The sequence below is a fragment of the Lissotriton helveticus genome, chromosome 7 (assembly GCF_964261635.1).
Source record: "Lissotriton helveticus chromosome 7, aLisHel1.1, whole genome shotgun sequence".
Taxonomy (NCBI): domain Eukaryota; kingdom Metazoa; phylum Chordata; class Amphibia; order Caudata; family Salamandridae; genus Lissotriton; species Lissotriton helveticus.
The window spans coordinates 521,022,572-521,046,101 of record NC_136068.1 but is presented as its reverse complement, the minus strand read 5'-3'; the positions used below and the strand labels follow the sequence as shown (position 1 = coordinate 521,046,101).

Genomic DNA, 23,530 nt, shown 5'->3' with positions numbered 1-23,530 from the left:
AGGAGGTCCGTGAACCACCACTGTCTGGGCCATTCCGGGGCAATCAGGAACACCCGCGCCCTGGACCGGACAGCTTGATGAGCACCGCCGGAATCAGGGGAATGAGTGGAAAAGCGTACAGAAATCTGTTTGATCAGTTGATCCATAGCGGATTCCCCAGCGTCCCCTGCTGGTAGTACCTGGAGGCAAAGTCTCGGCATTTGCTGTTTTCGGCGGTGGCGAACAGATCTACGTCTGGAGTCCCCCACCTTGCGAAGATTTCTCCTAGTACTTCGTCGTTTAGGACCCATTCGTGGTTTTCCTGAATCAGTCTGCTCAGTGCGTCGGCCTGAACATTCTGCACACCTGGTAGATGGGTAGCCGTTATCTTCAGTCCTCTGGCTAGAAGCCAACGCCAGATCGCCTTCGCCTCCTGCGACAGAGTGCGCGATCTCGAGCCCCCCTGCTTGTTGAGGTAATACATCGTGGTCGTATTGTCCATCTATACAAGCAGAGAGTTGGTCTGGAAGGAGGGATGAAAGGCCTTTAGTGCCAAGTGAACAGCTCTGAGTTCCAGGAAATTGATATGATACGTGGACTCCGCCTGGGACCACGTTCCTTGTATCTGTAAGTCTTCAGAGTGCGCCCCCCAGCCGTGGAGAGACGCATCCGTCACAATAGTCTGCGTGGGAATGTCCTTGTGGAAGGGAACCCCTCTGAGGAGATTCTCCGCTGAACACCACCACTTCAGAGACTGAAGAGCATGCAGAGACAGTCGTATCTTGTCGTCCCAAGATCCTTTCCTCTGATCCCACTGATCCTCCAAGCACTCCTACAATGGTCTCATGTGCAGCCGTGCGTGTGGCGTGAGGAAGATACAAGAGGCCATCAACCCCAGTAGAGAAGACACCGTCCTCACTGTTGTAGATGGAGCGGTCATAAGAGCTTGAGCCTTCCGAAGGAGTGATAATCGTCGCTCCTCCGAAGGAGACACGCTTGCTGACAGCTGTACTGTATGCACTGGACCGGAGTCGGGACAGACTTGGACATGTTGATGTGCAACCCCAGCTTGTTCAGGAGAACGCACGTCTTCTGTAAGTGCGCTTGAACTTCCGAGAAGGAGAAGGCCTTGATCAACCAATCGTCCAGGTACGTGTAGACAAACACCTTGTTCTTCCTTAGGTGTGCAGCTACCACTGCCATGCACTTCGAGAACGTTCTGGGCACAGACTTCAGCCCGAATGGCAGTACTGTGTACTGATAATGATTGGCGCCGACTTGGAATCGCAGGAACTTCCTGTGTTTGCGTGCAATGGGCACATGGAAGTACGCATCCTGTAGGTCTATAGCACATAGCCAGTCTCCCTGTTGCAGCTGTGGATAAATCTGATGCAACGACAGCATGCGAAATTTCTCTCTGCGAATCCACTTGTTTGCTTGTCGCAAATCCAGAATGGGCCTGAACTTGTTCTTGTCCTTTTTGCGAACCAGAAAGAACCGCGAGTACAGACCTTTTCTCCTTTGAGACAGAAGTACGTCTTCTATCGCCCTTTTCCTTAACAGGATATCTGCCTCCACCTGGAGTTCGCGCAGCTGAAACTGCGAGCTGACCGGTGGAATTGCTGGAGGCGGGCTTGTGAACCGAAGCCTGTATCCATTGCAAACAATATTCAGCACCCACTTGTCCTGAGTAATTTTCTCCACTCTGCCAGAAAAAATTGAACACTTCCCCCCCACCGGAGCGGGTAACGGATGTAGGGGAAGTAACCGCTCAGGGCCGAGACCCAGCCGGGCCTTTGTTCGCTGCTGCGGACTGCTGGCCGCCTCTGCCCTTCTGGCGCTTCTGGAAGGGCCTCAGGAACTGCTGCTGCTGTTGCTGCTGTCCTGAAGTCTGCCCACGCCCTCTGCCCTGCGCCCCAAACCGTCTCTGGAATGGGCAGTAGGTCTCGTTCTCCTTGGGCTTCTCCAACCCGACAGCCGTCAGGGTCTCGGCCTCCGCCTTCATGCGGACCATCTCGTCATCCGCATGCTTGCCAAACAGGGTTTCCCCCGAGAAAGGCAGATTGGCCACCCGCTGCTGAGCCTCTGGCTTGAGCGATGTAAGGCGAAGCCAAGCGTGGCGTCGTTGGTTGACACCATGACAGTACCCATGTGCCGCCAGAAGAGACACATCAGCCGCCACGCTGATGAGTTGGTTTGACACCAGCATCCCCTCCTTCGGAATCTCTTGAAAGTCCTCTTTCTTCTCTCGGGGAAGGAGCTCAGCGAATTTCTGGAGGGACTACCATAGGGCACGATCTTATCTCCCTAGCAAAGCCGCGGCACTAGCCGCCTTCATTGCAGTAGATGCCGTCCCACAGACCTTTCTGCCTGACGAGTCTATCCAGCGCCTCTCCTTATCAGGAGGTACCATAGAAGACGGTGTGGTGGCATGCTGCTTCCTAGCCGCCGTCACTATGACAGAGTCCGGTGTCGGATCCATCCGAAGGAAAGCCGGGTCAGAATCCGGGGCCCGGTACTTCTTAAGGAGCCTGGAGGGAGCAGCCTTCGTCACCGCGGGAGTGAGAATCAACTCCTCGGCGGGCTCTACCAATCCTGGTACTAGAGGCAGCATTGGTCAAGACAGGTGCTTTTTGTGGAGCGTCTCGAAAATCAGACGTCGTGGGCGTAGGCACCGTCACCGTGATGCCCAACTTAGCTGCATCCCTCAGCAGAACATCTTGGAATGTGACGATGTCGTCTACGGGCAACACCCTCGTCCCAGGGGATTCCGAAAAAGTCGGTGAGTAGTCCCGGGTCCCAGAAGAGTCCGTGTGGGACCGTGATCTGCGCCTCCTGTGGCGTCGTCTTGATCTCGTTGACGACCTATGACAACTCCGCGATCACCCCCTCCGACCAGAGCGAGAGCGCGATCTCCTTGGCTTCGGACGCTCCACAGGCCTCACAGGAGTAGGCGACCTTGGCCTGACTGGGGGCCTCGGCTGAGGGGTCCCCTTAGGCGGAGTCGGGTATCGTGGCAGTGAAGCCGTCCTCGGAGGAACCGCAGGCGGTCCGCCAGGTGGAAGCCGAGGAAGAGGCTGAGGATGAGGTTGAGGTTGAGGCTGAGGATGAGGTTGAGGCTGAGGATGAGGTTGAGGCTGAGGATGAGGCTGAGGCTGAGGATGTGGTGGAAACTGAGGCGGGGTGGGAGTCCGCGGCAGAGGTTCCTTGGGCAAGGGAGGAGGAGGTGGAGTCGACCTCGGCTTAGGAGGTGTATATACCTCAGAGTACACCGAGCCCGGTGACTTCCCCTTCTTCCTAGGCTGAGGCGATGGAGAGTCCCCTATCAGCACATGCCGTCGGCTAGAATGACTCCTGGTGTCAGAATCCTACTGCGCCTCTTTGGCATCGAAGAACGTCGCCCCGACGGCGACCGTTGGTCCCCCGACGTGGACCGCCTCCTTCGACGTGGACCGCCTCCTTCGACGTGGACCGCCTCCTTCGACGGCGAACGCCTCTTTCTCGAGGGCGAACGCCTCTTTCTCGAGGGCGAACGCCTCTTTGTCCTCGAGGGCGACCGCTTTGTCCTCGAGGGCGACCGCCTTGTCCTCGACAGCGACCGCCTTGTCCTCGACAGCGACCGCCTTGTCCTCGACAGCGACCGCCTTGTCCTCGACAGCGACCGCCTTGTCCTCGACAGCGACCGCCTTGTCCTCGACAGCGACCGCCTTGTCCTCGACAGCGACCGCCTTGTCCTCGACAGCGACCGCCTTGTCCTCGACAGCGACCGCCTTGTCCTCGATGACGACCGCCTTGGCCTCGATGACGACCGCCTTGGCCTCGACGACGACCGCCTTGGCCTCGACGACGACCGCCTTGGCCTCGACGACGACCGCCTTGGCCTCGACGACGACCGCCTTGGCCTCGACGACGACCGCCTTGGCCTCGACGACGACCGCCTTCGCCTCGACGACGACCGCCTTCGCCTCAACGACGAACGCCTTCGCCTCAACGACGAACGCCTTTGCCTCGACGCCGAACGCCTGCGAGACTTCGACGTCATCCTCGACATCAAGGATCCCCTCGACGCCGACCTCCTCTTCTTCGCCGACGGCGAACGGCGGTGTCGCCTCGACAGTGAGCGCCGACACTGGGCCACCTCTCGACGTCGATTACTCGCCAACGACGACGATGAAATAGTCATTGGTGATCTCGACGGCGGTCTATTCAGAGCCCTGGGGTGACGGGGAACCGACTGCAGTGTTCCCTCTCGAAGCCGTCGTCGGTGCTATCGACGCCGACAGAGAATAGGGACGTTTGCTGGTCTTCCTGCCCCAGAGGAGCCCCCCAGAGGCCTCAGCATGGGCAGAGGAAGTCTGCCCAGACCCACCTTGTGCCTTCAGTCTTCTGTCTTCCAGGCCTTGGAGTCTGATAGTCATCCTATCTCTCAGGGTCCTGCTGGAGAAGCCCTGGCAAATGTCACACTCCTCTGGAACATGAGATAAGGGAAGGCAGATGATGCACACCTCGTGTGGGTCCGACTTGGCCTTCTTCCTCGAACACTCTGGGCATGTGTCAAACAAAACAGGCATTTTGACAAATAAAAGGGTGCTCAAAAACACACACAAGGAAGAGAGCACAAAGTACTTCAATAAAAAACACTCAAATACTTGAAAAAAGTGACAAAATCACTAAATAAACCCGTAAAAAGGGAGAGTTCAATGCTCCAGGGTCCTGCTAGCAGGAGCTTGAAAAAAGAACTGAAAGTAAAAAGGGACCTGTTGTGCATTCTGGGATACTGAGAAAGTTCTGGAAGGTTCTCTGAAAGGCACAGTATCCTGTTGTGAGCCACATAATGGCAGCCTATGGGGCTTGTCTGTCCACTCCTTCTCTATCATTCCAGAGGCTTTTGCTGGTAAAAGGAAAATTTTTCTCTGTGGAGAAATCTGGACAGGCTGTGCTGTTTGTGTTTTTTTTGGTGGAATTTCTAGTTGAAGTACTGGACAGTGTAGCCTGTGGATATAGGCTGCATTATCTGTCTTTAAATTCTCTCTCAAGTGTCTGTGCAGGTCTGCATTTTTTGACAATTTAAGAGATTATTTTTGATTGCTCCGGGGTCCACGCACATGGGCGGGACTATTCACTAGATTATGACTATACACAGAGATCCCCTACTACAGAATAATAATTTTCACAGCAGCAGAATTCATTGTATGCTTGTAAGCCGAAACAATATTATTGAATTGTTTCTCTGAGGCGAAGTCAACATAAAATGTTTTGTACAGTAGAGCTTTTTACTGCGTCTGTGGGTTATCGAGCAGGCCCTTCTTGGTTTGCATCTGTTGATTCCAGATTGGGACACGAAACTTCCCAAGTGTGCACACAAATTACTCAGCTGCAGAGACTGTGGCAATTAACAGAGAAATAATCAGCAATGATTACAAGAGAGTGGTGAGGTCACGGGATTCCAGGGCGTTCGCTCTTTAATTCTCATGAAAAATGAATCAAAATGCCTCACAGTGGCATTGTTAAATCCAGGGATAATTAAACTTGTGGTACTCATTTGCTGGGCGTCGTAAATCTCTGCCGCTGTTCAGCTTCGTTCTTGCTGTTCAGCAGGTAGTAAAACAGGGCTCAGAAAAAACAGAGGATTGACATGATGAGGACAATGAGTTACATTCTTGTTTAGACCCTGCCTATTGTTAGAAGAGGAGCTTGATGGCAAAGCATTAGTGTTTGGGTCAGAAATTATTCCGACCATGCATCAGTCTGATGACTTACTTCCTCCTTGTGGCAAGAAAATTGAGGCCAGACTTCGGGGACACACCGCGATATGTAGAGTTAGAAGAAATTGAATTTTAGGGCACTTTGAGTTAGACCATAGGCACTCACAAACATTTTCTTTGGGGCAGAAGAATACGCATTGATGCCGGAAGGGAACGAAGGGGGAAGGGGGTGCTGTAAAGTAAACCAGTCAGTAAAGAAAACCATGCCGGTGGACTTGTGTCGCAATTGACATTTTTGGACTTTCATTCCATATCACCCTCCTCTAAATCAGGCCTGCAGTCATTTTAGCATATATAAATCTGACCCAGTGCTTAAATTGAGCCAGTGGTTTCTGGTTCTCGCCGCAGCACTTAATTGTCAGCACTTGTGCTTATGACACTCAACCACATAGTGGCGCTGTTTGCCTGATTTAGGTATGTGCACAACAACAACTGTTTATTAAAACAATGTACAATGACTAATGGGTGCCACGAAAACCATTCTTTTAGCTTTGGGGGCCTGTAATGGTATAAATTGCCACACTTTTGAAAGTGTGATGGTTAGTATTTGTGTTGCCTTGGTACTGTAGTTGGTAGTTATTTTTTTTACAAGTTAAGCACTAACCAGACATGGAGTTGATCAGTGACATTACGGTCTCCAGATTCCACTCTATTTACTACCTCCTGAAGCTAGCTGTGGAACTGCTTTAAAACATTAAGAAATTGTTTAAAATCCTGTTCTACCCATGTGACAAAATTGTGTGCCCCTGGGCAATTACTTCTTGAACATATTCTTCTGTTTCTATTTTTTTCAAAAATACTCAGAATTAGGCTAAGCGCTGGTAATAAGTGCGTGGTAAGAAATTTGGACAGCAACCCAAAACACATGGGATATTACAGCAGTAGTAAACAAGCATTGGCATAGCCAATAGGTCTCGATTTTGGGGCCTTATAAGTATTTAGTTATGCAGCACAATATCCTTCGTGCAGCAACATCAACTGTTGCATGGCTAAACACTTATAAGGTCCCAAAGGCGAGACCTATTGGCTATGCCAATGCTAGTTTGAAAATTGGTACCATGATGGACTCTGACCATGTTTTTATAAGTCCAATCGTGCAGCAGGCGGTTAACACTCGTGGTAATAATGGACCCCCTAGCTCTATGTTATGTTTAAAGATGTCAACCGGTACTCCGTCTGCAACCGGAGCCTTTCCCCCTTACTTGCATTTGTATCAAAACTTAGAGGATTATATAATATTTTGGGGTGGGAATTTTTATTTGAGACTCAGTGGCATCGCGGATGATCAGGTGGCTTAGTGGCTAATGAGGTTTCCAACTTCTCGCACTTTGTACACAACACATGCGGAGAAAAACTGAATAGGCTCCTTGCGATTTATGAGCTTATCCTTGGTGTAGATTTAGTGGCAAATGAAATACTACAGGAAGTAACATTTCAAGTAGAGGTAGCTGCTCCATAGTCACTGTCCAAGTAATGGTCCACAAAGGTTTTACATTTCCACATTCTGAACTGTGCGATTAGTGACCATAATCCTCAAGTGTGGAGCTGTGCAGATACCTCTGAATACGATACATTGCCCAATCAAATACACAGAGAATGGGGTGATACAATGGAAGTGCAGGGATCTTGATCCAAATAAATTCCTAGCTTAGCTTGTGGTGAACCAAAGGTCTCAGTTTGAGCTCTGGCTTAGTGACAAGCCTGGGTCAGGGGCAATTCTAGGTGCTTTCTGGGAAATCTGTGTTAAGGCCAGAGAGTAATTAACGGTACCTATTGGTCAACATCCTTGGAGGCCTAATAAGTAGTTTGATAGAATTTGCTCCCAAGCCCATCTAACCTCCTACAAGCCCTTAAATGTTTCTCAATGGTGCCAGACATCAGACATTGTACAGTGCTTTATGAAGAAGCTATTAAGCGTAGAAAATAATAAGGCTTGGGAGCAGTTGGCCAGTGCCTCCACAAGGTATGATGAGGCACAGTTCTGGAAGAAAGTTAACTCCCCATTTCTTGCCAGTAACCCTAGCTCCAGCATAGAGGTAACAATACCGGAGCACGGGTGAATCATTTTACCAAGCTGTACGATTTTAATGACCAGATAACCGAACCAGACTCATTCAGCCCAGCATGTGATAAGGAGCTGACAATAACACTTGGGGATGTTATCTCAGCAGTAAGTAGATGCCCAGCCCTTAAAGCTCCTTGACCGGATCCTGTCCTGGTTGATCTTTTTAGAGAATACCTACCAATGGTAATTTAACTTTCTGGGCCCAAGTCTAGGTAGATGTAATAAGGAGTGCGATCAATACATCACCTTCCAAGTCTTGGTCATGGACAACGATTGACAATTTAAAAAAGGGAGATAGAAGCGACCCACAATGCTATCATCCAATATCCCAAATAGATGCCACACAGATATTAGGCAGAGTCCTGTTTGATCAGTTCAAAAACTGGACCAAAGATATTTTAACACCGGCACAATATGGCTCCTGGGAGGGACTAGGGTAGGGTGACCAGTGCCTGAACCTACAGTTAATTATGGGCAAGTATGTGGTCACCAAACAGTGTTGCTTATTTTTGGCGCTTATGGACTTCAGTGAAGCATTAGAGTGAATCCGTGGACCTTGCCGTTAAGTAAGGGTGCCAAACTCAAAATTGTACATCTTCCTGCACAGCTGCACACTGATGTAGAAGGTAGGATCAGGTATGGGCTGCAGCTGACTCGCCTAAGATCTGGACAATGCAGAGTATTGCCTCCTTATGGTACAAACAGGGATGGTCTCCAGAAGCTTCCTAATAGTTTTGTGAATAGTGTTCTTTCTGGGCCTTTTTGCCAATACAACTAGATCATACGCAATGGTTTGTGGGCATCCGGGAAGTAGGCTAACTCCGTTTCATAGCAACGGAACAGCCCTAAAACGTTTCCACATTTTCTTATCTGAGAGTACCATTTGCTAGCAGAACACTTGGCTGCATCTTAAGAAGGCGGGAGGGGGGTGGGGGGTTAAGGGTCAAGCAGTTAGAGCAAGCAACAGTGTCCTTATGCACATTTGCAACTAAGCTAAGGTCAAGATGCAATGATTGCTATATATAATGCCAGACCCACATCAATCTCTACCTATGGGGCTGGTTGTGGGCACACACTGACCCTTCACCCGTGCAGAATAGTGAAAATAAGTTCTTGCACAGCCTCATGTCATTTCCTCCAAGCGTACCGGCCACTATAGTGCATTGAGTTAGGTCTTAGATTTCATAGGTGATGAAGTAAGGATGGCACCAACCTTGCATTGGCTGTCAATCTGGTTTACACCAGAGGAATCATTTACACACATGGTGATTTCTGATTGCTTAAAACCAGCAGGGGGCAAACAAGCCAGCTGTCTTAGGTTTGTCAAAAAAGGAACTTGATGCCATAGACCGATCAGAATTGTTTCTCAACCCGCTGACCATAGAAATTCTGCCAAAACCTCGGGTAAAAGGAGAATTGTTAAATCGGATGGTTGGATTGAGATGGGAAGGTGCGTCAAGGAAGGGGTGGCGACGGCTTACGTCCCTCTCTGCACAACACCTGAGATTGAGCCATACTTGTTAAAAGTACCACTCCATCAGAGATACTGTCACACACGATTTAGATTAGGCCTGACCCACTATTTGGAGTCTTACCCCTCCAAAGCTTTTGCTGTGAAAGATACAATACCGTACCCATACAACTCAACTACCCCACAATTGCAGGTCTTTTTTTCTGTAAGCTTTATAGAGAATTAAAAAAAACATTGTCTGTTACCTTTTGAGAACCTTAAATATTAGAAAGTGTAAAGAGACTTTGGCGTACCCAATATTGTTCCAGACTAACCTAGTATGTTTAGCAGTATATAGATAGATTTCTTCCGTCGTTTAACATAGAAGAATTGTGGGGAAATCTGAACAATATTTAAATTATTTTTATGATGTCCAATTGACCAGTAATACTTGTTCTGAAATTTTTCTTGAAACCCTTCTTCATAGAGGTACTGTATTTTATTGTATGATGTATGTATGTATGTAAGCACATTTATAGAGCGCGGCTGTCACCCAAAGGGTATCCTGGCGCTTTGACCACAAACATTTCCACAGATGTCAATTACACTGCCCTCGGAAAAAGATAGGTTTTGAGATCCTTTTTAAAAGACGGGAGATCCTGCTTACACCTTAGGGCCAGCGGTAGGGAATTCCAAAGCTTGGCGGCTGTAAACCTGAATGAGCGGCCGCCCATCCTCACCCTTTTTATCTTGGGTACTGTCACCAAGAAAGCCGAAGAGGATCTCAAAAGTCTGGCAGCAGAGTACCAGGAAAAAAGATCTCGCAGCACCACTGGACCCAGCCATGCAAGGCTCTAAAAATCAAGCAAGCAGATTTGAAACAAATCCGTTTTTGAACCGGTAGCCAGTGTAAATCCGAGAGAGCAAGAGAGGATGAAGCAGACCATGGCCGCGAGAGAGGCAATTTAGCTGCCATATTCTGTACCCGCTGTAACTTCATGACTAGGGTGCTGGGGGCCCCCAGAAGCAGTGCGTTACAGTAGTCTAACCTACTGGGGATGATACTACGCACCGCTTCAGTCCTTGCTGAGTGAGGAAGTAGCGGGAGGATCTTCCGCAGCATACGTAACAGCAGCATGCAAGTCGCCGTGGTTTTGTTAACGAAGGCATCCAGCTGGAGACTAGGCCCGAGCAGGACACCTAAGTTACGGACAGAGTCTGCTGCTGCAACAATGCCTAAGGTAGAAGCAGGCCAGAGCCCTTCAGGCAAAGGACGAGGCGTTCGATCTGCCGAGCAATAAAGAACTTCAGTCTTTGCCCCATTAAACTGTAACGAGTTCTGACGCAACCAATCCGTGGCTGCAGCCATGCATTGGTGAAAAGATTCCAGGGAGACTGCATCTCTGCCCTCGATGGAAAAAATAAGTTGAGTGTCATCGGCATAATTGATGACGGACATGCCGTATGACTTAAACAAACTTATTAGAGGGCGAAGATATAAGTTAAAGAGGATCGGGCTGATTGCAGAGCCCTGAGGCACTCCCAGTTTTACATCTTTTACCGCTGATCGAAAAGGCGGCATAGCCACAGATTGCCGCCTGTTACAGAGGTATGATGCCAACCAGCCCAAGGCTAAGCCGGTCACCCCGGACTCCCGGAGCCTGCCGAGTAAAACCGCATGGTCAACCATGTCGAACGCGGCCGACATGTCAAGCAGCACCAAGAACGCTGCTCCCCCCATGTCGACACGCGAACGCAGGTCGTCCAAAACGGCCACCAAGGCAGACTCCGTACCGTGGGCCGGCCTAAAGCCAAATTGAGCCGTGTCCAAAAGGTCGTTAGATTCAAGAAAGCTGGAGAGGACCCTGGTGACCAATTTCTCTAGGATTTTTACTGAGAAAGGCAGAAGTGAAATAGGCCTATAATTGGTCGGGACTGAAGGCTCCAAGGTGACCTTTTTTAGCAGTGGGGTAATCACTGCTAGTTTCCAGCTATCCGGGACCATGGCCGTAGTCAGACTGGCAGCAGATGGAATGGAGCGGTGGAAAAAGCTCTGCCTGGAACACCTTCCAGAACTTGTGTGGCAAGGGGTCCAACGGAGAGCCAGATGACACACCATTTGCCAACAGACAAAATTCCTCCAGGGAATGAATAGGAAAGCAGGCCAGCCGAGGCTGTACTGCTTCCTCCACAGTCACCTCCCGAGCTGCTCCACTGGCCAGTTCCAAGGAGCAAGGATCAGAAGGGCTAATTAGATTGGGGGCAGCGAATCCATTCAAGATGGTATTGATTTTTTCCTCAAAAGCCGAGGCTAATGAGTCGCATAGATCCTGAGAGGCCGGAATGGTAGATGTAGCGCAGGCTGGATTAGAGAGATTTTTAACCAATTTAAACAAGGTTTGCGACTTGTTACCTGCTTTAGCCAATGTGGCCTAAAGAAACTTAGCTTTGGCCAGCCTAATCTGAATTTTATACTCCTGGATGAATTATCAGTTGGTACCGTATGATCTAGCCGGGTCAGAGATGCCTCGGTAGGAATATAACTACTGTAGAATGTGCAATTTTATGCTATAGATCAGCTCTTTAGTAGCTAAGCAGTGGATAGCAAGTAAGAGTAGATGATGCCTACTTGTAGTATACTTTCAAATCATGCGGAGACTGTGGAACGATTGTTTAAATATTTAAATGAAGCACTTCGACACTTTAGTTCTGACTTTTTGCAATTATTTGCACATATTTTTGCTGGTCAAATGTATTTTATATTCTGATTTTAACAATTGCTTTTATGGTTTCTGTAAACCGAATAAAGCTATTACAGACAGTTGCAATGTTCTATCTAAAAGGGTTACATAGGAGGTTAAAGTCACCACCAATGATAAGTAAAAACATTACCTAATTTTAGCGCCTCAGAGGTAAAGGAACCAAACATAGGGTCATCGATTGTCGGACCATATACATTAATCAAGCTTAAATCAAGTCAAGATTAATCAGGTGAAGAACTGTATTATCGATTTAAATTTGGACTATAATATAACGACCAACTGCATCAGAACATTAATTCATTATCTGAAGATGCAATCTTTTTGCATAAAGAATTGCAACACAATTTTTTTGTTAACTTCAGGAAAAGAAACATTACCAACCCACGTTTTCTTCATGTAGGCTAAAACTGTATCAATATGTATCTCCTGGAGTACACAACTGTCCACTTTATATATTGCTAAGTAATCCAAAACTTTAATGTGCTTAACAGGATGTGTTAAACAGTTCTTTTAAAGAAACAATTTAATTATCAACATTATCCATAATCAAAAAGGAAACAAAAGAGGAAAGAAAAGGAAAATCAAAGTGCAGAAGAATAAAGAGTAGATCTAAAAATAAATGAGGAGTAAAATGAAAGAAAAGGACAAACAAGACCACATAGAAACAAATATTACTTATGAATCACGCACACGCATAAGCAAGAATAAACTGCCCCGACAATGCCCTCAAAGTGAAACTTAATGAGAAAAGCAAGTTCTAAGGAAAACATAGCAGAGGAAACAAATATTAGGTACATTTATTTCCATGGAAAGTGGAAAATGTTGATCTTAAAAAGAAAAAACCCAAACACACTGAGAAGTTGGCCTGCTATATGATGTCCACTAATTAAAGTGGGCACCTTGCACCAGTCCAAACAACCCTTATTGTGATTTAAGAGTTCAAAGATACCCTTAGAAAGCTATCAAAGTGGTAGCTGTGGAGAGCAGCCTTCAGGCTTCGTCTTAAAGGAATGCTATGCAGCTTGTTTTACCAGAATGCACCCTTATTGTGTTGGTTAAATGAAAGGAGAACCACACAGTAGTTATAAAAATATGTATTTATTATTATAACACACTTTGAACACCTCACAGTATCTGCTACACGCAGATAAACACAAAGCACACAATATCGTAGCAAAGAAACAATCTTAAGTAGCACTAATACACAGTGGGCTCCAGGGGGAGACCAAACCATATACTAAAATAGTGGTATAAGAATCACAACTCGAGTCAAGACATTATCTAGAGGTTCTAGAATCGCTAGAACACTAAGAAACCACCCAAGGAGAGTAAGTGGGGACCCCACAGAGGACGGGTGCAGTGTGAAAACACAACCACGTGCTACATACAATTCAATGGGAGAGTAGGGGGTTGTAGTTTTACTGTTCAAGGACCCTTCCCATTGGATTGCGAGGAAACCCTTTGAAACCTAGAAGGTTGGAGAGTCACCCCACCCGTCTATACCAAAGTACCAGAGTTACCTATCCCCAGGGAAGCCGGGAGCATAGGGCTAAAGTGGCATCAGAAACCGCTGTAGTTTTCAATGGGAATCTTCAAAGTGTCCGGTGGAACACGCAAGCGGATTCTTGAAGGAAGGAACTTTAAAGCAGAGGGGGCAGAGTTTGGGTCACTCAGGAGTGACCAGGGGCTCAGTAGACTAATGCCTAATGCTGTCGGGTGCTTCAGTTGTGATGGGACCTTGACTCTACAGCTGCAGGGAACAGGAGACGTCAAGGCCAACCAGGAGCCGGATATGAGCTGTCCCTTGAAGTATATTGAGTGCTAAGAGGGTTGGTGTCGGGCGGGAGAACCAACAAGCCTTGAAAACGGCAACCCACGAAGAAGGTCAAATTAGGTTATGGTCTGGCCCAGCAAGGACCAGGGGAGTCAGGGCAGGCCTGGAGCAACCAGGGGAGCCCAAGTAAAGCAGTGCTGTCCCTCAAAAGGACCTACAGGCCGAAGGCACAGGAGTCGTGAGGGGAACCTGTCGCAGTTTCACAAAGTCACAGCTTGCAGGGCACAGGGCGCAAGGAGGTTGGAGTCCTTTGTACAAAAAGTGTGCAGAGGTGGGGGCTATCGACAGCCCAACGGACGAAGTTGGGGAACACAAACAAGCATATGCACTTGCAAAAGTATGAGGTGCAAAGTTGTTCGGGTTATGTGGTCCCCACGAGGGATAGGGGCCTCAAACTCGGTGAGAGGGCAGCTCTACCTAGAGGATCCTACCTCCTGTGTTGTTGGAGCCTTCGGAGTCCGCAGGAGCTCAGGATCAGCAGACCGGTCAATAGCGTTACAGTGCCTGTGAATGCAGGGGAGAGTCTCCTTCACTCCAATTGAGATTCTTCAGTTGTCCTTGATGCTCCACTGGTCCTGCACGGAGCCTGTGCGGTACACAGGCACAGACCATGCTTTGGATAGAGGGAGATGAAGTCTGGCACACTCAAGTTCCACTGTGTCCAGATGGTGGAAGGTCAGTGGTTTCTTGTCCATCGAATCTAGGGTCCTACAGCCAGGTAAACCCTTAAGTACCCACGGGAGATGGATGGACAGATTCAGGGGACCCTTCATGGGGATGGTCAGGACAGTGGGGAGGTTACTCCCATGTCCTTTGTTCAGTTTCATGCCAGAGCAGGAGGCAACGGCTCCCAGCACTGGTTTGAACTAGACTATGCCCAGGGACACCCAATATGCCCCTTGTGCAGACTTTAAGGTACTTTGGAAGTGCAGCCACCCAGCCCAAATACACTAAAACCTGTCTGGGAGGTGGTCACACCTCCCTGTGACAGGATGCCTATTATGCTGCCTTCCTCTGCTCGAGCTTGACTCAGCAGCAGGAGGGCAGAAATGTGTCTCTGGTCGGCAGCAACCATTTTGTGCTGTCCGGGTCGAGAAGGCTGGTACCAGGAAGGCCGGGACCCACGGAGCTTGCTTCTGAGGTGTGGAATAATACCACTGTAGTAATCAGGAGACCACACTGAAGTGATGAAGTCAATGTAGGCTTATTCAGGTATTAGATAAGCAGGTAAAGAAGTCCAGGTGTAAGTCATAACTAACCCCACGGCAGCAGCCTGCTAGCTGCTCAGCCCCATCCATCAACGGTCATCTCTTATTCAGTCACCCAAGCATTCCACTCATAGCCCACACACCAACATTCCATTCAGAACATTCACACAGGCTGACCAGACAGGGAAACATGGGAGAGGCAATCAGGATACTACATACCTCTTCCGTAATGAACAGAAGATGGATGTAACGTAAACAAAGCATAAGAGATAAAAACAGCATACAACTATACACATCAAAATACAGCAAGAATAAATAGTTCACAACCCAGGGATGAGGAAAAAACAACATCACAAGGGGAAAAGAACTAACAAAGATGAATCTAAAGCCCAGTCCCAGGGATGGCGAAAAACACATCACGAGAGGGAATGGAACAGACGCCAAAAGAAAAATACGGATACACAATACTACCCATCTCCGTCCTCTAATGAAAAAAATGAGTTGGAGTAGAAATGTAATATCTCCATGTAAGGAGTAATGTCAATGTGGACAGAAGGGACTTGTACCCAAAGTCCTGCCCCACACAAAACAGGGGAAAATGTGTACATAAATGTGGACAGAGGGACATAAACCCAATGTTCTGCCTCAAACTCAAATAAGGGACACCCAATGTAAAATCATTATGAATTGAGGATAAAATGGACTACACCCAATGTCCTGCCCCCACTAGTAACTAAGGGACAACCTGTGAAGAGAGCATGACAGCTCTCCGATGTGAGAAGTCAAGACAGGTTGAAAACCCTGCAACAAAAAACCCCATGCAGTGCAAGGGGACCACCCCTGCAACAAACTTGTGCAGCGCAAAGCGTCTTAGGCACGCAGGGACCCCACCCCTGCAACAAGTCAAAGAGACCACCCTCGCGTAAGGGTACAAACGTAAATAAGGCGTAAAGTGAGACTTAAAAAACAAACGTGTGCATGAGAAAAAAAAACAATCAACCTCAAAGTGAGTTTACAAAATGTATGTAAGGGAGAAAATCCCAAAACGTACCCCACGTAGGGCCAACCCTCATGCAAGGGAATCGTTACCCTGTGAAAGGGTTCCACCCCTGTGTAGGGGCCATGTGAAGTGCAGCTAACCCCTGTAAGAAAACTTAAACATCCTCAAGGGAAACATGGGAGAGGCAATCAATAACATCAGGATACTACAACCTCCCACACAGGTTACGAGTTTGGAGGTATGATTCCAAGTCGTTTGATACCAAACATGACATGGTTTGTTGCAGCGGTTTGAGAAAGCATTTTAAACAAGCATATAATGCACCTCTACCTATATGTCTGGCTGTGTCACCAACAACCCGGGAGAATGGTCTCTGAAGGCTCCAGGTGTGCTCTGCTTATGCAGGGGCACCCTTTCATGTAAAACCCAGCACCCTGCCTTCAGGATTGTCAATAGGTAAAACAAACAGTATCCCAACAGGTATTGTTTTAAAGACAATAATGCATGTATGTTGAAAACATTACCGCAAGAGAAATAAGGAGACTTGATTACAATTTTAGATATTATGATTGTTATTCATCAATTATTTAAACAAACAATAGTAGGGAGGGAAGCAAACAGTGAAAGCAGCACTGTTCTAGGATGAATCAAAAACAACCCAAATTTGCACTTGGTGCTAAAAATGTGCAAGTGACATAGGTGGTGACGCAAGTGACAAGGTGGACAGCGTGAGCGGCGCAAGGTGAAAAATAGTGAAGATTATATACAGTGAATGGGAACATATGACTCAAGAATGATCTAAATTATACGAGTGAATTGGTATTAATTTTGCAGTGAGTCATAAGAGAGTAGTGCCATGTTTTGCGCTGTTTAGTCGACGGCGTTTTGATCCTCTTGAATTGTGATCGTCTTCAGGACAGGGCTGTTCAATTTAGTGGGTGCTGTGTAGGTCGGTGGTTTGCACATAAAGATGGTGCTTGTGTGTCAGGTTGGAGACGAAAGTAATCCAAACGTGCATTAAGTCGGGAGTATAATTTAAATAGTCAGCGGTCCCAGTCTCTGGGCATCCAGCGGGGGTACCGTAGATCCTGAAAGTTAACAGGCATCAGCGGCAGATCAGGTATTCCGTATTTGTTCAAAAATGGCCGGTCCTGAATGAATCATCGGCCAGCAGTGGAGTCAATCCGGGGGTCGGGCTGAACGAATACGGAATACCTGATCTGCCGCTGATGACTGTTAACTTTCAGGATCTACGATCCCCTGCCGGACGCCTAGAGACTGGGACCGGACGTCCCGCAAGGGTGTTTGCCTCACCGCTGACTATTTAAGTTATACTCCCGACTTAATACACGTTTGGATTACTTTGGTCTCCAACCTGAAACACAAGCACCATCTTTATGTGCATACCACCAACCTACATAGCACCCGCTAAATTGAACAGCCCTCTCTTGAAGACGATCCCAACTCAAGAGGATCGGAACACCGTCGACTAAACAGCGCAAAACATGGCACTACTCTCTTATGACTCACTGCAAAATTAATACCAATTCAATCTTACAATTTAGATCATTCTTGAGTCATATGTTCTCAGTCACTGTATATAATCTTCACTATTATTCACCTTGCACCCCTCACGCTGTCCACCTTGTCACTTGCGGGCCACCTATGTCACTTGCACATTTTCATCACCAAGTGAAAATTTGGGTTGTTTTTGATTCTTCATCCTATAACAGTGCTGCTTTAACTGTTTTCCTCCCTCCCTACTATTGTTTGTTTAAATAATTGATGAATAACAATCATAATATTTAAAATTGTAATCAAGAGTCCTTATTTCTCTTGCGGTAATGTTTTCAACATACATGCATAATTGTCTTTAAAACAATACCTGTTGGGATACTGTTTTTTTACCTATCGTTCTACCCCAATCCCGATGTGGTTTATGGTTCACACTCCTGTCATTTCTTACAAGTTCAGGAATTGTCAAGGCCTGCTATAGGGGTGACTTATAGGTTTTAAGTGTAGTGACTTATAGATAGTAAACCTACACCTAAAGTAAGTGGTGCATGCACAATCTTACAAAGGCTACAATGGCAGGCCTGTAGTTCCATTTTGCATTGCCTCTCATGGGTGGCATAAAGCATGCTTCAGCCCATGTGAGGCTTCTGGGTTACCTATGCCCTGGGTACATGGGTACCATATACTAGGGACTGACAAGGGCACCCCAGTATTCAATCTGGAGTGTACCTAAGTACATGGCATAAGATTTTAGGGAGAAAGCAGATAGACTGGGGTCCCAATTAGCAGGATCCCAGTCAGACTAGTCAAAAACAGTGTAACATCAAGGAAAAAGTGGGGGTAACTATAAGAAGCAGATCCTACTTTCCACCACACACTAAGATCTTCCGGGCGTTGAAATGACCTGAAGATACCATCTTTCCAGATTCTCATAGTAGATAGGTCAAAAAGTCCATATTTAAAACCAAAACCTTTTAGTTGTGGTCTAAACTCTCAATTATTTGCACATTTTTACAGTTTACGTAGCAAAGTCTTGATAGATGTAAATTTTATTACAATTCACCATTAAAGATTGGATCTCTTGCTGCTTTCCTAATCACTGAATGATTGTAGTGCAAAGGTTTAAAAAACATTTGTCGCAGTTAGTCATGACATGGATTATGATGAGGGAATTCGGTGTGCCTTGGCAATTTCAAATTTCCCCGGAAACTTTAAATGCAGAAGACCAGGCAATCATTTTTCAAAATACTGTCTGCGGTTGTTGCCGTCGACCTCTTCCGGCAAGTTAAAGATGCACAGGTTATACTGTTGACTACGATTTTCTAAATACAATGGTAGATTACTCATTGGTACACTGATGCGGCTATGAGCGTACATGTTTATTTTTGATTTATTATCTTGAATATCAATTATACTGTCAGACACTTTCAGAGAAAGACTAGCCATGTCATTGCAGATATTTGTAACTTCTGACACAGTATCTGCATTTAAACAGCCTGTAATTCTTCATTTATGGTGGATAACAAGGGCTCATTAGAATCTACCATTTTTGATTTTACTGGTGGATGAGAGGTTTGTTTACACATTCTCAAAATGAAAATTTTTTCCTTCCATTTTAGCTAATTAACTATTGAAATCAAACCCAGTTTAAATTCGAGACATAGGCGAAGCTAACTGAAAGTTACAACAAACGAAAACTGAGCAGCAGCTAAAACCAGCTATGGGAGTGGTTTAGGGCTCAGCTGTGCTTTCTTGAAGCTAACTCCACCTTTCTGATAACATCAGTAGAGCTATGCTGAAAAGACTGGTGTAAGACTTCAACAGAAACTACCTCAAAACTGCAAAAAGCGCTCCAGAAACTGCACCGCCATGAACCACTGTAGTCCCTGAGCTGCACAAACAAAAATATGCAGGCATTACTAGCCTTTAATCGTAGAAACAATGGTTGTAAGGATGGGCTTCACAGAGGACCAGCAGAAGGGGGTTGGGGCCATCTAGGCTAGCACAACTAATAACTACATCCATTTTAAGAGCTGGAGTTAGTGCCAACTTAAGCAGATGGCTGTGGTACTTCAAGAACTGCAATGTATGAACTGCATAAATACATATGGATCCCATTTAAGTTTACCTGGTAATCAATCTAATGGGATGGAGGGTAAAAATCACAACAACCGTATACATTTTATATGTTAGCTTGCATGGACTATGAAGCACAGAATCTGAAATGCCACTCATGGTATGGCAGAAGCTTAAAGGAGTTTAGTCCCTTCCAACAAAGAGCTGGATCCAAAATCCTTAAACACATTTTGCTTTGCTATTTACTTTGATCAATAGAGTCAATATTCAAGCAAACAAGATTATTAACAATGAACATAGATCTGTTGCTTACCTTGAGGAATGTAAGGGGATCTTGCTCATTCAGCATACTCTGTGCAGCACTTATGGTCTCCTGGATCCGCAAACAGTGTTCCTTCACATCTTTTACACTCTCCTGTATCCCAAACTGAGCAGTCTCTTGGGCACAAATTTCATCATGCATCTTTACTTCCAGATGCTCCAGCCCCCTACGAAGCTTGCCGTACATGGAGGAGATGCTGGTTTTAGAGTTGGTGTCATACTAGAAGTAAAAGCATATTTAGCCAGTGCTCATCAGAAAACATCAAAAAATGAAGCATCAGTCCATTTCTTTTCCAGTCCTAATTGGGCACCTTCTCCATGCAGGAAGTTCTATATACTTTTCATGAGATACATGCCTGTACACTGGACCTTAAAAGAAAGGGTGTAGCAAACTATAGATACAAATTGCATCCAAGAGATACCCCGAGAAAATTATAAAAAGGGCAGAGAAGAGCACGGACCAGTACCCATAACTACAGACTAGAATCTGGGAACATGGGGGAGGGGGTAATCTATTTTAACCGCTTGCAGCTCATTTTCTAACATCAAGAAGTTAATCATAATAAAACAAAAATAAAAAAAACACAATTGGTTCATGAATTCAGGACCACTAAAGCTTGCCCAGTCTAAGTTTTCCTTCAAAAGTGGTAGAAGCATAAAGGATTTAGTGGGACATACGAGACCTAAAAAAACAAAAATAAAAAACAATACCAAGACTAAGACAAGCCCTATGGGATATGCTTGCGGTTACAGGACATTAGCCATGTGGCAAATGTAATGTGTGTTTTCTCAAGAAGAAACCAGATAATTGACTCAGGCTTACTAACCCTTTGGATCATCACACATCATAATAACTGCAATACAAGTAATGTGGTCTACATTGTGATCTGCAAATGTGGGCTTAAATATATAGGAATGACCACGAGAAAAGTAAGAATACACATTAATGAACACCAAGTAGGTTCAGATGAAGAAAAACAGTTGAAAAAATGAGGCATTTCCTGGAACAAGGTAATCAGGAAGACCATTTCAGCGAGTTTATCTTGGAAAAACTGAATCCTGGACTAATGATGTTGCAAATATCCTGTTGAAATTTGAGCAGAGATGGGTCTATAGAATGAGAATAAACTCACAGGAATTGAATGAGGGGATCCGATAGGCCCAGGTGGGACAAAGTTTAAATGGCAGTTTCCAACGTAGAACTTGCTTAGCAAAGAAGAGTGGACCTGTTATTTGTGTGGGGTTTGATGCTTAAGCCGATATTGTAATCCCTGAACGGGAAAAATCCAGTCAGTGAGATCAGTAACAAGTGTATCCTGAGGCCCCTACTCCTCAAAAAACATTTTTTTAAAGAGAGAATCTGCCATTTGTTTTACTAAAAGGAAGGTACACTCCTCCTGCTGATCCCCCACCTTATACAATGTTATAGGGATGTGAGAGATAAGAGGATATAACCATAAGAAGCAGGAGTGTTGGACAGGACACTCAAATTAAGATGCTGCCTGTAGTACCTGGCTCGTAAGTTATCTTAAAGCTAGTTGAGGCGTGAGGGATTACATTTCCTAGGAGTCCCACAGATTTGAGGTGATCGAGCGTGTTTACATGTGGCATGCAAATGGGGGTTCAAACTGGAATGTCCGCATACACAAAAAAATGTTCACTGGCAGTCAGATAGGTGGCTGGATAGGATCTGTGCCTTCAAATAAGGTGTGGTGGGTTGGCTGCATTTTAAGAGGACAGCATCCTGATTATGGATTGTAAACTACTCCAATGTCATCTGCTCTGAGCTATGGGAATGTTGGTGGGCGTCAAGTATTACATTGAAATGTGAAATAAAAACCGGTTATGCCCATGGTGTTTCCATAAGGGATGTGATAATAGCACACTTACCCACTATCATGGATAACATTTGCTTCTCATACGTCAGAGACACCCAGACGTAGCAAAAAGCACAAGATTGTACAGTTGTAAAACAGGGTTTTCCAAAGTCTGTCCCGGAGGGCCGGATCCATGCTAGATTTTTAGCTCATCCCAATTTAAATAAATGTAGCTATCTTGAAATCTAGCATAGATTCGGCCCGCCAGGACAGACTTTGGGGAACCCTGTTGTAGAATGAGTTACCAAAATAAAAGATTTCGATTATGGTACATTTCAGCTGCCACCAATGATAGGGCTCGCGCAGCCCAACATGCCTGATACCGAGACATATAAACCTTGACAAGAATGGGCATATGTGCACTTTTATCACAGGATTAAATTAAAATGGAAACAATAGCATTGGTGTTGATCTCACAATGCGAACATGCTCCTGAACAGGGGATCCTTTGGGAATTGGCATCTATGGAAAAAAAAGACACCTGAAGAAGATTACCTAAACACGAAATGTAAACGTGTATGGCATAATCGGAATGTAGACCCAAAAATTGTCCGGACAATGATACTGGTCCTGAAAATTCTTAGGATAATAAATAAAATATATTCTGAATTAATAGGCATAGGAGGCAGCCATCCCATTTGAGATTGACTTGTAGATAGACATTCCATGGAAAAGCTCTGTTACCAGTTCCCTTTGCTGAATTCTTAATGTACATGAAAATGCACAACAATGACCGTGTACAACAGATAATGGAAATTCCATCTTAATGTGTTTAGATGTGTCACTACAGGATTTGTCTCCCTCCGGTGAGACTATTGGTCTCAAACCCCTCAATATGATAAGTAGATGCACGATCCGTGCATGCTCACTGCTTTTGCCATGTGTGATATTTTATCAGTCTGGTAGCATGAGTTCAGCACCATTAAAAACCCTTTTTTTTTTATTAAATAAGCTTTGGGATAAAAAGACTAAGCCAGCTGTAGGATAAGAAAGATGCACTATAGAAGTTTGATTCTAAGTTCATACATTACGGAGCTTTTAGATCCATAACTGAAAATAATTGATAAGATAGATCCAAGGTAAGACCTGTTATTACCTGCAAGTGTGCATGAGGATGTAAGGCTTTCAGGGTACCTGTGTTGCACAGACAAAGGCCCTCGACCCATTTTGGGCTATCTGAGGCTGAAACAGTTTGGCAGATAGCATCTTTAAAGGATGACAAAGACATAAGCTCTTGATATCATGCTATATTAGTTTATTAACCCTGACCGGTGTACCCATGAAAAGAAAATACTTCCTTGGGGATACTCAATGGTAGTTTTAATGTTTGATCTGAATGCCTCAGATTACCAGAATATTTTATTTTGAGCTCCCTCTTCTAGAGGTCGTGACCACCATGGTGGTATTATCCTACCATGAAGGGGCAAACAAGCCAATATGAAGCATGCCACAATGATGTGGGTGAGGCTTTTCCGTCTAAATTGTTGTCTTCCGTTACCAAAGGATAGGATAATTTATTCCAGTGTTGACAGATTAAACGATCAGCTGTATCTTTTGGTTGGACTAGGTTTGGCTTTGAAGGGTGAATGATATCAAACAACCTCTTTTGTGTGATACGCATACAAGAGATACCTGCACACTCCAAGGTAACAAAACCGCGAGTAAATGTTCCAGATGT

General features: G+C 45.8%; 1 protein-coding gene across 2 annotated transcripts in view; it reads right to left on the bottom strand.

The window, feature by feature from the left end:
* Positions 1-23,530, bottom strand: part of LOC144768700 (zinc-binding protein A33-like) — a 404,351-nt gene that overhangs the window by 120,141 nt on the left and 260,680 nt on the right. The window contains exon 4 of one of the 2 annotated variants that reach the window (XM_078652562.1): positions 19,968-20,195. The exons of the other annotated variant lie outside the window; for it this stretch is intronic. Within the exon in view, the coding sequence (XP_078508688.1) occupies positions 19,968-20,195 (228 nt within the window). The remainder of the gene's footprint in view (positions 1-19,967; positions 20,196-23,530) is intronic. 2 annotated transcript variants of the gene reach the window in all.